The sequence below is a fragment of the Ursus maritimus genome, unplaced genomic scaffold, assembly GCF_017311325.1.
Source record: "Ursus maritimus isolate PB19 unplaced genomic scaffold, ASM1731132v1 scaffold_10, whole genome shotgun sequence".
In the NCBI taxonomy this organism is placed as follows: domain Eukaryota; kingdom Metazoa; phylum Chordata; class Mammalia; order Carnivora; family Ursidae; genus Ursus; species Ursus maritimus.
Window position 1 is genome coordinate 25,606,917 of NW_024423344.1, and position 13,531 is coordinate 25,620,447.

Below are 13,531 nucleotides of genomic sequence, written 5' to 3' on the forward strand. Positions count from 1 at the left end.
GCACGGGTGTGACTTACAGCTCACGGTGCTGCATTTGTGGGAGCCTACTAAAAACACACATGCAGACCACAGAGCTGTGAGTGCCAGAGGAAAGGGTCTCTGCTCTTTCTGGTAAATGACTGCAAGAACCCTGTGCTCTGGAGTTTTTAATCTTCTCGCCTTCCCAGTTAGCACCCAGCACAAAATGCTTCATAAAGCGCTCCTCCCACTGGCTCTGCCCTTGCTTTTACCATCCAGTCAATTCTCTGTTAGGTCCCTTTTCCCCGCCCCAGGCAGCTCTGCTTACTCCCTACCCTCCAACCTTCTAAGACACCAAACTACCCTCTGAGGACTTTCCCCTTTGCTTTCCCCCAATTCTGCAGTCGGTTTACACTTTGTGAAGCTGCCTGTCACAGGGTGGGTTGTCTGGAGATGGACTCAAAGATGCAGACCGTGAGGTGCAACCAGTGGAAAGAGAAGGTGTATATTAGGGACCAAGGCCTGAGAAAGGCTAGGAAGGACTGGCAAAAGGAACGGTTCTCTGCAACAGGCTCGGCAAGCTTGCCTGTTAAAGCTGACCTGGCCTGAGTCCAACGAACTTACATTTACCCACCCCCCACACCTTGCTCAGTCAGCAGATGCGGGCTGCCCAGAGAAGGTGGCTCTGCCGCCAAGGCAGTTCCTGAAGGATCTGGTGGCTGGAGGCGGTCTGTAGACCACAGTCCCCACAGCTGGGCAGCAAGTCCTTTGAAAGGAAGTTTGGGCAGCACCCTCTGCCCCAGGCTAATCCTCTCAGAATCTGATAATCCAAGGGTTCTAGCAACCCTGCAGGTGGACAGATAAGCCCACTGGCCCACTATGAATGTGTTCATGCATCACACTTCTCAGGTTGGGCATCAGGTTGCACACGTGCTGGCAGGAGATCCTATGATCTCATCCAGCCAGTTCCCTAAAACAGGGCTTCCTGGTCTAAGATCTGAAAAAAAAGGAAGGCCAAGATATTGCTCCATTAAGTCCTTGGAGCAAATCGGAAGATTCGGGACACTTTGCCTCCACAATGAGCAGCCTCTTCAACTTGTTACCTTGTGCAGAATAAGTATTATCCTTTTTAATTTTTTTTTTAAAGATTTTATTTATTTATTTATGTGACAGAGAGACAGCCAGCGAGAGAGGGAACACAGCAGGGGAGTGGGAGAGGAAGAAGCAGGCTCCCAGCCAAGGAGCCCGATGTGGGACTCGAACCCGGAACGCCGGGATCACGCCCTGAGCCGAAGGCAGACGCCCAACGACTGCGCCACCCAGGCGCCCAATATTATCCTTTTTAAAACTTTGAGACACAGTGCTCTAGAGCCATCGATTCCTGCCCTTCACTCAGTCACTGATCATAGATTTATTGGACATTCATTAAGCCTCAGGCACCAAGCTACCCACTGGAGACAGAGTGGGGAACAGGTCACAGAAAGTCATTGTCACTTAGACACTTATAGTCTAGTGGAAAAGAAAGATTGGACAAGTAAGCAGAGAAACATAATCAGAAATACAGTAAGTGCTACAGGAGAGACTCTCGGGGTGGGAGAACAGGGGAGGGATGGCAAGAGATTAAGTCAGAGAGCCTGGCAGGCACCAGACCTCACAGGGCCTAGAAGCTATGGAATGGTGTTTACAGCTTGCTCCAAGTACAAGGGAAAGCCCTTGGGGGAAAGCACTGGAGATCATGATCTGATTTCTGTGTTCCCACGACCACTCTTCCTGGACAATGATAGGGGGACGGCAGCCGGGCTCACAGGAAGGCCAGTCTAAAAAGAGTTGCAGTCATCCCACCCGGCGATGACATGGCTCACTGCGGGTAGTCAGTGGCGAAGGAAAAGAGTAGAAGGATTCGAGTATATTTTAAACAAGAATCTGTTGTTCTGGCCCTCAGAACATTCACATTCTGTTGGAAAGACAGATGTGCAAGCAAACCCTGTCATATTCCAACACAGTTACTTTCATGAAGATACAGAAGGTACAGAGAAGCTTAGGATGGAGCACACACGACTTCCCAGGGGAGCCAAGGTGCTCCCAGCTGTATCAGAGCTGGGAAGTAAAAATAAGTGTTTGTTGAGGGAACGAACGGTGGGTGGTGCTTCTGGCAGAGGAGGCGGTGCCTGTGATGGCCTCGAGCATGTGCCTGGCAGACCTCCAATGACGGGGCCCTTTGCTGACCACTGACCGAGGCCCCAGTTCCCCCGACTGTCCCACCCCACAGGTACCTCTCTCCCATTGCGCTTGGCACTTTGTGTATAGAAACCCATTTGCGTGCCTGCTTTTCTCGCCAGATTTCAAGCTCCTGCAAGACATCCTCTGTCTTGTTTATTGTGGCAATAAATAGTTTTTGACAGAAACTAAAAGTCTTCTCTGATGACGCCACCACCAGACACTGAATCACTCCTTCACTTCATATTGTGCCGTAATTGCAAAGGTGTAGCCTTTGGGTGTGGTCTCTCCGACCAGCTCCTTGAGGGTAAAACCTCTGTTCCCTTTGTTTGTGCCTTTTCATAGGCTTTTTCATGGGCTACCATGATCTGCACACTCAAAGGGCCATCCAAAGCCTACTGAATGAAATGAGTGAACAAAAATGGATTTAAATCAATATGCAGTGGGGAATTACTCACTAATGGGATTTTATTCCTTTCTTGGTTACCAGGATGGTAAAGCGACTGCCTGCTGCTTGCTGAAGGGTTTCATCAGCTTAATGCTGCCCCAACATGTCTGCCGAAAATAACCAGTCATCAGGAGGAACATCCCCTCTTTCCCTTCCCACAACATCCCAGTATTCCACACAGACCTTGTCTTCGGAGGAAGAAGAGAGAGAGGACCATGAGCATTCAGAGAAAGAGTATCTATCTCCTGAAGACAATGAGTATGTGGAAGAGGAAATCTATCCTGAGGAAGACGAGTACCTGGAGGAGGAAATGTTCCTGGAAGAGAACACATATCTGTATGAGACTCCGGAGTACCTGAAGGAGAGAAAGCATCTACAGAAGAAAAAACATCTGGAAGAAAAAGAGGATCTGTTTGAAAGGTATCCGGAAGACGGTGAGTGTCAGGACAAGGGAGAGTATCTGAAAGGAAAAGAGGGTGTGTGTGAAGAAGAGTATCAGGGAGGGGATATCGGGAGGGGGGCCTCCTAAAAGAGAGCGACTTTAGTTCACCGCCATGCCCAGGAAAAAAGATCAAACTTGGGATAGAGCCAGAGCTCAGTCTGTCAACCCCGCCCACGGTGCCAACAGGTAGGCACGCTCATGACTGATGGAGTTCTCTGCCCGGCCTCAGTGGCCGTGCCCCCAAGCACCGTGCCCACAGAGCAGAGAGGCTTAGTGAACATAAAGCCCCATTCATAAACAAAACAAGCAAAACATACCCTATAATGTGTGTCTTTTCCTTATTGCACAAGTAATACATGTTTATGGTGGATGTTTGAGAAACTATATGTAAGAAAAACAAAGAAAGCAAACATCACCACCATCCAGAGGGGAACAATCACTTCCACACTTTGGTCACATCCTCCCCAGGCTTTATAAAATGTGTGTCACCTGCTTTTTAAGGTATATTATGCTTTACAAATAATAATTTATATATGTATATAAAATTATAAATAAACATACCTCTAAAAGCAGGTGACATACAATACTTATATTACACACTTCCATTAACACATGTAAGTATTCATACTTATATGAATTTCTTCATGTTATTAAATTTTCTACAAATCCTTTTAATAGCTACATCACACTGTATTGTATTTGCAAGCTATATTTTTAATCAATTCCTGATTATTATTAATCATTCACTGCTTCTGATTTTGTTACTTTTTCAAAGAGCACTTTGCGAAACAACCTTAGAGCTCAATTATATCAATGACCTCTAATTATTTCCTAGAATCTATTCCACAATCTGTTGCTAGGTCAACAGACACTAGTATGCTTCTCGCAATGCCCACTAGGCCCCTGGAAGGCCTCGTCTTACCCTGCCTGTCAGTATTTCACTTTGGAGTGATTTCTCTCACCCAATACTGTTTGATTGGCACGTTTTCGTTAAATTGGGTTTTATTATTTGGCAGTGGACTGCTTGTGCTGTTGCTAGAGGTGGCTGATTCCCACTTTCTCCTAGGCCCGTGTGGTACCTTCCCTTGCTGTCATGACTGCATGGCCATATCCAACCAGGTTCAGAAAGTCAAACATCCAGGTCATCTTCATCATTGCTAATGTTGACCTAGAAATAGGACTACATTATTTTTCTGGATCTGATTCTGTTACCAAGTGCGAGCCACTCGGGCAACTTGAATTTTTAAATCCCAATCTGATTACACACCGACTACATCCTAAGAGCTGGGTGTTCTTAGCTGGCACACACGCATTTACATCCCTCTTCTTCAAAACAGATGCACCATCCTAGGTTCCTCCTACCCTCATGGAAGTTTCGTTGGGGCATTGGAGAGGTAAAGCCTCTATTGCTGGGAAACTGTCTTTTGTGTGTGCCCTGCCATGAAGCTCCCTCTCAGAATCCTAATATCCCTGCTGTTCAAATACCAAGTGTAATTCTAATTCTGAAAAACAGTTCGGGCCATTTCTTTTGCACAGTATGAATCAAGCATTCTTAACATGTCCCCTGTATGCACTGGGCCTTTGTAAATATATTACCCACTACAGTAGGACAAATACAATGCTGTCAAGTGAATGGAACTGTGTATAAAGCAAAAGCTTTGAAAATAAATGCCCTGCTAGCAAAATTTGGAGAGGCACTGAAAAAACTGTAGAGGAATGCTAAAATGCCTTTAAAGGCACATGGAAGAATGTCTTGGTGTGTGAAAACCCAGGGTAGCCACACTGCACAAAACATTAAATTAAGCCCTAAATTAAGAAGGGGTCTACAACAGATTCAGAACCTTTCAAAAGAATTTACATCAAGATTTCTTCATGTGGAATATTTTGCCAATACCTTTAAGATAGAAATTTGTTGAGACCTTGGCACAAGAGTGCCTTCCTGACCCCTAGCAAATGCTCAGTACATGCAAATAGAATCAAGTTTAATTTCATTCATTTCATAAAGTCAGACACACGTGCACACGCACACGCGTGCACACACACACACACACACACACATATGCACCTGCACTTATTTTTAGAAACGCCTTTTACAAATTAATTGAAAGTGGGCCCTAGAAATGACAAATGGGCTTCTATCACTCAGGCTGATGGATTAATTGCTAGAGACTAGTGGGGGAGTATATGTCGAGGAAGATTCTGAGGGCCCATTTGGGCTCAGCAGGGAAGAGTGCCATGAGGGACTAGTGATGTCTGCCACAGGACCAGACTGCGACAGAGAAGCAGGAGTGCCATTTGTCTGTCTGTTTGGGGGTAGATGTGAGTCTATCACAAAGAACACTGTTTCCTTCTTCTCTCAGGAGCTTAACTGCCTGAGTTTGAGGGTCAATTGTCTCCCACTTCTTAGGGCACAAACTTGGGCAAGTCACTAACCCCTCTGCCTGCTGGTTTTCTCAACTATCAATTAGGAATAACAATGGACATACTTTATAGGTTATCTGTGAAGATGAGAGGGATTCAGTCACGTAAAGCATCTCGAGCTACGCCAGGCACATAGCATCTGAAGGCTTTCCAACGTTAGCTATTATTGTTGTTGTTTTGTATTTTATGAGTCCCCTACCATTGACTTGTGAAGGGTCGTTTACACTTCCCACCACTACATGCCCCATCCCAATCTGTGGATTGGACATAACAAAAAAATAAGATGTGATGAACTGGGGTGTGGGAGGGATCTGTGCAGGCACGTCAATTTCAGAGACTTCCACTGCCCGGGACAAATCAGGGTAGGGTCACACTTACAACCTATTCCCTTCTTTCTCTTCTTTAAAGAAATGATTTTCCCCATGGTTTGTGGGGAAATCCAATAAAATTAGATGAGCAACTTGAATATAAAAGCAGCTTAGTCATCACTGAATAAGCAATAGGCCATATGACTGATTCCCTGAGAGGTTCCAAATAGTTGTTGTAAAATGTGGGTGTCCATGTTGTGGTGTCAGAGTATCCAGCACATGGTAGGGCCTTTGACCTTGGGCATGTCACTTACTTTCTCTAAGTTTCAGTTTCCCCAAGTATAAAAATACCTTTCTTCACAGTGTGGTAGCAATATTTACATGAAAAAAATATATCTAAAAATGCTTTGAAAGCTCTCCCACACCACACCGTTGTAAGGTGCAAAAACGCCCTTCTGATCTCACATGGGCAGGGGGTGCTAGAAGGAGGTACCATCTATGTTACTATCACGCTGTCATAAAACACGACACCCCCCCATAACGAGGCCCCTTTTGGTTCTGTTTTTTTTTTTTTTAGAACCCAAGACCTTCCTAAAGATGAATTCTGTTCTGTGGCAAATAATGCCATAGAGATGTCACAGGATATTAATTTTGATTTACAATGTTTTTGCTCAATAGTATTTTGATATGCATAATCTGCTGGACTTGATTTTCTTTACCCTTTCTACTCCCTTTTCCATAGTTCCAAATGCTGTTTGGCCTAAATGCTATTATAATTCCTTTGCCTTTCCCAATTGAGAGCTGCTGCCCCAATAACCCTTTCCCACAGAGCACCTAGCAGTTTTCTGTGTATTTAAGAAGAAAAGTGTGCAATATATTGATAAGAGAGGGATGGGAGAGCCAGCCAATTTGTCAGCCAGGAAACTTCACAGATGGTGACAGAGCTCTACAACCAGGGTGCCCTGAGGGCAACTGGTGGGGGAGACGCCGAGCCCCAGGGGCGGTCGCACACTGCCTCCCCTCTGCTCCCAAACAAACAGCAGCATTTTCTGTACATGTCTTGCCCAGACGGTCAGGAGAGCGGTCCAGGGGCATAGGGCGTGTATCGCAAATTTCATGATCTTTGTCTCCTTAAATTCTCCCAGCCATTATTTATCCCCACTTCACAAATGAAGAACCTGGAGTCCGAGAGAGGGTAGGTGACTACTCCAAGGTCATGGAAAATCATTAGAGGAGCCAGGACAGGCTCCCTAGGCTTCCCTTTTCCCTCTTATAATCACCTCTCTTTCTTTTCTCCTTTCCTTCCTCCTGTCCTTCTTTGTTTGGGCTTTTTAATAAATTATGTGCATATTTTAATTTTAGGAGAATGACATAAAAAGAAATAAAATCTACTTTTGTTCATTTTTTAATGGAAAATTTGAAAAGCAGAAATCTGAAAAGCATCATTCCATCTACCAACATCCAAATATAAATAAAGCTGATTCACTCTGAAGTGATTTTGATTCTGTCCTTCCCACTCTTATTTTTTCTATGTTTGGTGGTGGTGGTGGTCCTTGTTTTGTAGCTTTGTTCTGTTGTGTTTTTACTGCTTTAAACATACTGTATGTACAAGTTTGTATTTTAGTTTTGCAACAGAATTGTGACTTCAATATTTGTCCGTATTGGTTAAATTTATAACTATCATTTTAACAGCCAAGTAATATTCCTGAATAGTATTCTGTGTCATGGATAAACTATGGATAAGTATAAGTGTTGAACATTTAAGTTTCAAATTTCAATTTCCAGTTCTCATCTCTTTACTACTTCCACTGGGCTGGTCTCTATTATTAGAATTGATGGCCTATTCTATCCCAATTTTACATGAAATTCTTGATGTATCATTCAAGGCAAATGGGTGATTAAATGACACAAACAGATTCTTTGAAACTAAAACTCATTTTTAAAATATTTAGACCCTCTGAACCTCCATCACCTCTTCTGTACAGAAATCCTTCATCTCACGACAGAGCAAGGCTTGTGAGGTGAACATGCAAACTTGAATTTCCAAAATCCGTGATTTTGTGAAAATTCTCTTGAGTTTGCATGGACTTTATAAAATTTAACCTTGTCATTTCTCAAGGAAACCATTAAGAGAGACAACACTAATGTAAAAATAGAAGAATTCTATAAACCAGGGCCTCTCTACCCCAAAGCCAACATCACATTTTTAACAACATATTTTTAAATAGAAAAAAGATGCCTTTTTTTTTTTTTCAATATTGTCTTTCTGGTTTTTTTCCAACAGAATTCAAGATTTCTTCTTCATATCAAACCCTGCCTCATCTTATCACAAGGTAATGTTTTTCTTTTGGGATGAATTAGGTGGAAATTCACGCTTAGGGATGATGCAGCAGGACCGTTTGCAGTCCCGAAGATGGGAATAGGGGGGCGGGTGGTGTGGAGGTACAGGGTTCAGGCCCCCTGAGGAAAGAGGGACTCAGGCGGGGGGAGGGTATCTCTGGCAGTCATACATAAAGGACCTCCCACCACTGACCCCTCCACCATTCATACTCATGGGGTGACGGCCAGGTCCCAAGATCCAAGTCCTGGGTACCCAGAACTACAGAGACAAAACGGCAAGAGCCATCTGAGTCTGCAGAGAAGGTCTCAACCAGGGAAAGATAGCAAGGGGCTTGTGTCACGCTCACGGTGAACAGATGGAAGAATGCCTGAAACAGAGTCACCATCTTCCTTACTTGGGCATGTCTCCAAGGTCTCAGTCACCCTTCAGTGAGCACTCATTAAACTGCCATAGGGTTTCACACATGCAAGACCATCACTAACATACCTCTGGAATAAATGCCCCTATGTGCTCAGCTCTGTAGAAACCAAGGCAAGGGGTACCACAGACTTCCGTCTCACAGTCCTCATCCTTGTGTCTCATCCCCTACAATCCCTCCCCCAAGGATGACTGCAGGGCATTTATGTCCGCTGGTGAAGTGGGTTGGCACTGGGTACAAAGAAAGCACAAGGCCAGTTTGGTTATGGTGAGAAGCTGGAATGAGATCCCTGCTCTGCTGCAAAGGGAAGCTACCGGCTACAACTCAAGGGATGCCCCTCAGCCTGGTGAAGCCGGCCCCCGTTGCTGCTTTCCACTGGCCCCTGAGCTCCACACTTCACGCTCCTGGGGGCTCAGCAACGCGGATCAGACAGCATCGCCCCCACTAAGGCAACACATTAGAGGGAGTGGCTCTTTGGAGGCCCCTTCACCTCAGTTACTGACACCCACAGCATGTGAAGCAATGGGGCTGTGAGCACAGGAAAGTCTGTGACTGAGAACAGGGGCTCTGGACCCAGACCACTCGGGTTTGAATCTCAGCCAGCTGTCTGCCATAGGGCCACCACATACTCTCCCTGTGCCCTGGGTTCTTTGTAAAATGGGGACAGGAAGAATTTCAGCCTCATGAGGCTGTGGTTGGGATTCGATGAGTATTAACTCATGGGGCTCCCTGAGAGCAGGGGCTCAGTATGTGCTACAGATCATTTTTACCCCTGCTTCTGCTCCCCGCAAGCCACCACATGGAAACTTAGCATGATTCCCTGTCGGCTTTATCCCAAACACAGGCATCCAGCCAATCCTTTATCCACATTTCAGCGGAGTAGCTTTCCTGTCACAGAGGAGTTCATGGGGATCAGAGAGGCCCTGGATTTTCCTGACACCAGGTTGCTGGGAGACTGAGCCTGCACAAACCACTTTAGGCAAGAAGTGTTACCCTCATATTTGTTTATAAAGGCAGGGAGTGGGAAAAGGAAGCAGGCTCAGGTCAAGCATTTCACAGGTCCCTTACAAACGGGAAGGCTCCCTCTCCCACTGCTACACGCATGCCCTGAAATCCCCCCGGCACACACCAGGCTCCTTCCCCACTCTAAAACAGCGGAAGCAGCAGGCCTGGGACCATCCAATCACCCCAGGATCTAGGATCGAGAGGCTCCTCCTGAACCCTTCCATTGCAGATTCGGGACAGGGAGCTGGCGTTTGGCCCAGGTAGGCTACAACCCCCAGCCCCAGAAGACCCCGCCACATCCCAGCCCAGGGCAGGTGTGGCAGACAGAACACTGAGTAAATGTACATGAAGATGGCAATGACCAGACAGGCCCACCCTTACCTTAAGTATGATCCCTCTGTGTGTTTGGCAGCTTCGACGTCTCAAAGTCCTTTCATGGGGACTTGCATTACCTCTTTGGGTCCCAGGGAGCACCTGGTAAGTGAGGTAGGACTTGCGTTATCCCATTAAAAGGGTAGAGCCCAGGAGAGTCTCCTGATCTGGCCCTGAGGCCTGGAACAGGGCAAGAGTTGACAGTTGCCTAAAGAGCTTATCTGTGTCCATTAGTTCTTGATCCCTGTGGTCACCTGATCTAGGATCTGCCATCTTGCCCGCTTGGACCCATTACCCCTTTTCAGTGGTTCATCCTGAGAACACAGCTGCTATGCCCTGGCCACAGGCTGGCACAGACCCAGGCCTTCCCATGGGTCCTTTGGAAGTGAAACAAGATCTGCCTGTAATTCCCACAGGTACTGAGCCTCCCACAGAGAGCAAGCAGCCTCCTCTTCTCTCCCTCATCCTCTTCACCCTCAGCCTCAGACTGCAGCCCCTCACCCGCTCCCTGTCCCTCTGTGCACGGGCAGAACACTGACCCAGGCAAGGAACTGGCCCGTCTCTGAAGGGCCACTGAACTGCTTACCTCGCCAGTAAGAACAGCAGCAGCCAGGAATGCACTTGCCCCCTCTCCCTTTGTCCTCCCTGTCGGGGACCTGTGAAGAAGATATGATTATCAAAAAAGTACAGAAACTGAAACACAGAGACATTAAATACGTTACCCAAAGTTACTCCACTATAATGCAGGAGCCAAGATTTAAGCTGGTGTCATTTGACACCAACGTCTGTGTCTTTTCTACCAACCATCCTCACTGCCCATTTATATGTTGGGCATTTTCCCTTACACTTGTCTCTGCCATTCAGCCAGTTTACATGAGATGACTTCTGGATTGAAGCACCCCAAAGACTGCCCTCATCCCTTTGAATGACATTTTTTTTTTTTGCCCCCAGTTAAAAGCCAGAGATTCCTGACGAAGAACACAGTGTGGGTCTGTGTGTTGGGGTGGTCCCTTCTGATCCTATGGTACGAGATGGCAGGACGCCTGCCTCAGAGCCAACGTTCTGTCATCAGGCCCTGTGGAAACCTTTCTCGATAATGGTGGTATTTGTAGTGGACAGACTAGAGGGGACAGACCTCAGTGTTTGATTTTTAAGCTGCTACAGCATCTACTTTGGTATTTTTCCCATTCTACCTGAGGCAGCGGTAAGGCAGGAAAGGTCACTGGGCTGGGCAGAGTCAGGTGCCAGGAAGGATGGAGAATGTTCTGGAACATTAGACTGTCAGTTATGGAAGCCTGGCCCATTGGCCTTTGAAGGCATCCACAGAGCCTTTTACAGTAAACAAAGCAGCTATTGGCAACGTGGGGTCTGCTGCCTGGAATGGCACCTGGGCCTATTTACCATCATCTACTAGCTGGCCCCTTCTAACCTGTGACATCCACCATCTGGGATGGGCAGAGTCTGCATGAGATGGACAGTAGCCTCCCCACCTTCCCAACAGGCCATCACCCCCAGTGCCTAACATGGTCCCTGTGTGGAAGTTGACCTGCCCCTGTGCTCCCCTCTGACAGGAGCGCAGCGACTAGCCCTTCTAGGAGGGCCATCCTCTTCTCTGTCCCGCCTTCCAACTCTGAACTTCCCCATGAGTCTCCATACGAAAACATAACGCCTTCTACCTCATACGTGCGGCAAGATGGAGAACTTCTGGCCTGGCAAGACCAGAGCACGCAGACAGAATGGATCTATAAGAGTAAGTGGGGGGCGGGGAACTGCACGCTACTGGCCATGACACGGGGGGGCTGCAGGGGGGAATACATTACATGGGTGTGAAATATCATGTCTTGACATTGCCTCTCATGCTACTGATACACATCTGCTTCCTGTGCCATTTGAAGTGGTACTTTAGGTAGGAAGTTAAACTCCTCTACCAGCCCTGCTACCCTCTTCATCCCACAGCCCCCCTCAGAGAAACATCAGCAAAGTGCTGAAACAAATACCTTTTTCAATCTTTCCCTTTCTTTTCATTAGTCTTCTTGTTCCTGCTCTACATGAACACGGGCCCTATTTCCCTCAGGGACACAGGCCATTAGCTTCCCAGATTACAGACGGGTTCCTTGGGGGTGATGGGCTGTATCCAGATGATCACGTGGATGGTGGCAAGTGGGACTCTGTCTCAGCAGGCAGTCAAAGCCGGCCCTGATTCTGAACCAGCCAAAACCATCTGTAGCATGAACTTTTGTAGCCACAACTGGGAGACACTCAGGAGAGAGTTTGGCAAGATTGCATTGAGAATCTTAATCCTCTACCCAATTAAGCCCAAAGTCCCCTCACCCTAGGATCCTGGGATGGAACACAGAGCAGCATTTCTTGCCATTATTAATAATTTAAATCCCGCCTTCATGAGATTGATCCATCACGGGTTCACAGATTCATTTCACAGCTGTAGTCATGGCAGCGGTAAATTAGATTCCCCCCTCACCTCCCATCCCTGCCCACATCCGTGCTGCTCTATTTTGTAGCTCAAATGTGGTTAAATGGAATTAGGAGCCAGGAACCCTATGAGGGAGGGTGGGAAGGCCGAGGGCAGGCCCACACAAGCCAGGAGCTCGACGGAACAGGCAGCTCAAGATGAGGGGGATTTTACAGGCGAAATCAGTTCATGGGGGACTTTTTCAGCATGTGCGCTCCGGTGGGGCCCTGAGAACTGGAACCATCTCAAAGTCAATAAGCATGACAGCTGGGAAAAATCTGAGCATTTATCTAAATATTCATAAGCAGGATTCTAAAAGTCATTTACTGGATAATAGCCTGTAAAGTGCCGGTGCTAAGCTTGAAAGGATGCAGGAGGGGAGAGAAGCGATAGAAGACGGCTGGAGTGAGGGAAGGGGGGCACCAGAGCCCGTTCATCCCACTGGGGACCCACCTCCAGAGAGGGAGCCTCCTGGGGTCATGATTTCATTTGACCTGTTCATTCACGATCCTTTTGGTTCTAAGCTTCATTTACAGAACTAGTCATGTCTGCGTCTAATTTGGGTTTTAAGCGCTCTGCATATTTGGTCTGTAGGGCCGTGTTTTGCAGCTAAGTGTCCTTCTAGGACTGAGTTCCTTACAGCCGACATATGTTTAGTGCTTAGTAAAAGTCTAGCCACCCACCGTGAATGCCTACTGATCAAATATTGCGACGGGGGTGGCCTGGACCAACAGTGTGCTCTGTGTTGGAGCCTCTCAGCCACAATCAGTGTTCCTGCAGTTATGTGAGGGGATGGTGGGTAGAGAAGAGATTGAACCACAAGGAAAAACAAGCAATTCTCTAAAATTCTTTCCCCTTCTGCCTTTGGTTTGCAATCTGTCCTTTGGAGAGCATTGGTAATAATCCGATAAACCTTGCCTATAATATACCCATGATTGTGTCTGGGCAACAGAATAGGGCAAATAGATGACAAAGATACTTCCATCTGAGGGTTAAAGAGTTGTAAGAGAGAGTGATAGGGTGCAGGAAAAACCCAGGAAGGATGGAGCTTCAGGAAGGTAGAAGGGCTCAAAACCACATGCAGAGGCAAGAGAAAGGTGACACAGGGAAAGTGATGTGTTGGGGGTGAGG

The 13,531-nt window shown here is 46.8% G+C and overlaps 1 protein-coding gene across 1 annotated transcript in view; it reads left to right on the forward strand.

Annotated features, from left to right (window-relative positions):
* Window positions 1-2,726: 2,726 nt before the first annotated feature.
* Window positions 2,727-13,531, forward strand: part of ERICH6B (glutamate rich 6B) — a 44,963-nt gene continuing 34,158 nt past the window's right edge. Inside the window, exons 1-3 of the mRNA XM_040620084.1 lie at window positions 2,727-3,143; window positions 9,971-10,035; window positions 11,502-11,680. Of these exons, the coding sequence (XP_040476018.1) occupies window positions 2,727-3,143; window positions 9,971-10,035; window positions 11,502-11,680 (661 nt within the window). The remainder of the gene's footprint in view (window positions 3,144-9,970; window positions 10,036-11,501; window positions 11,681-13,531) is intronic.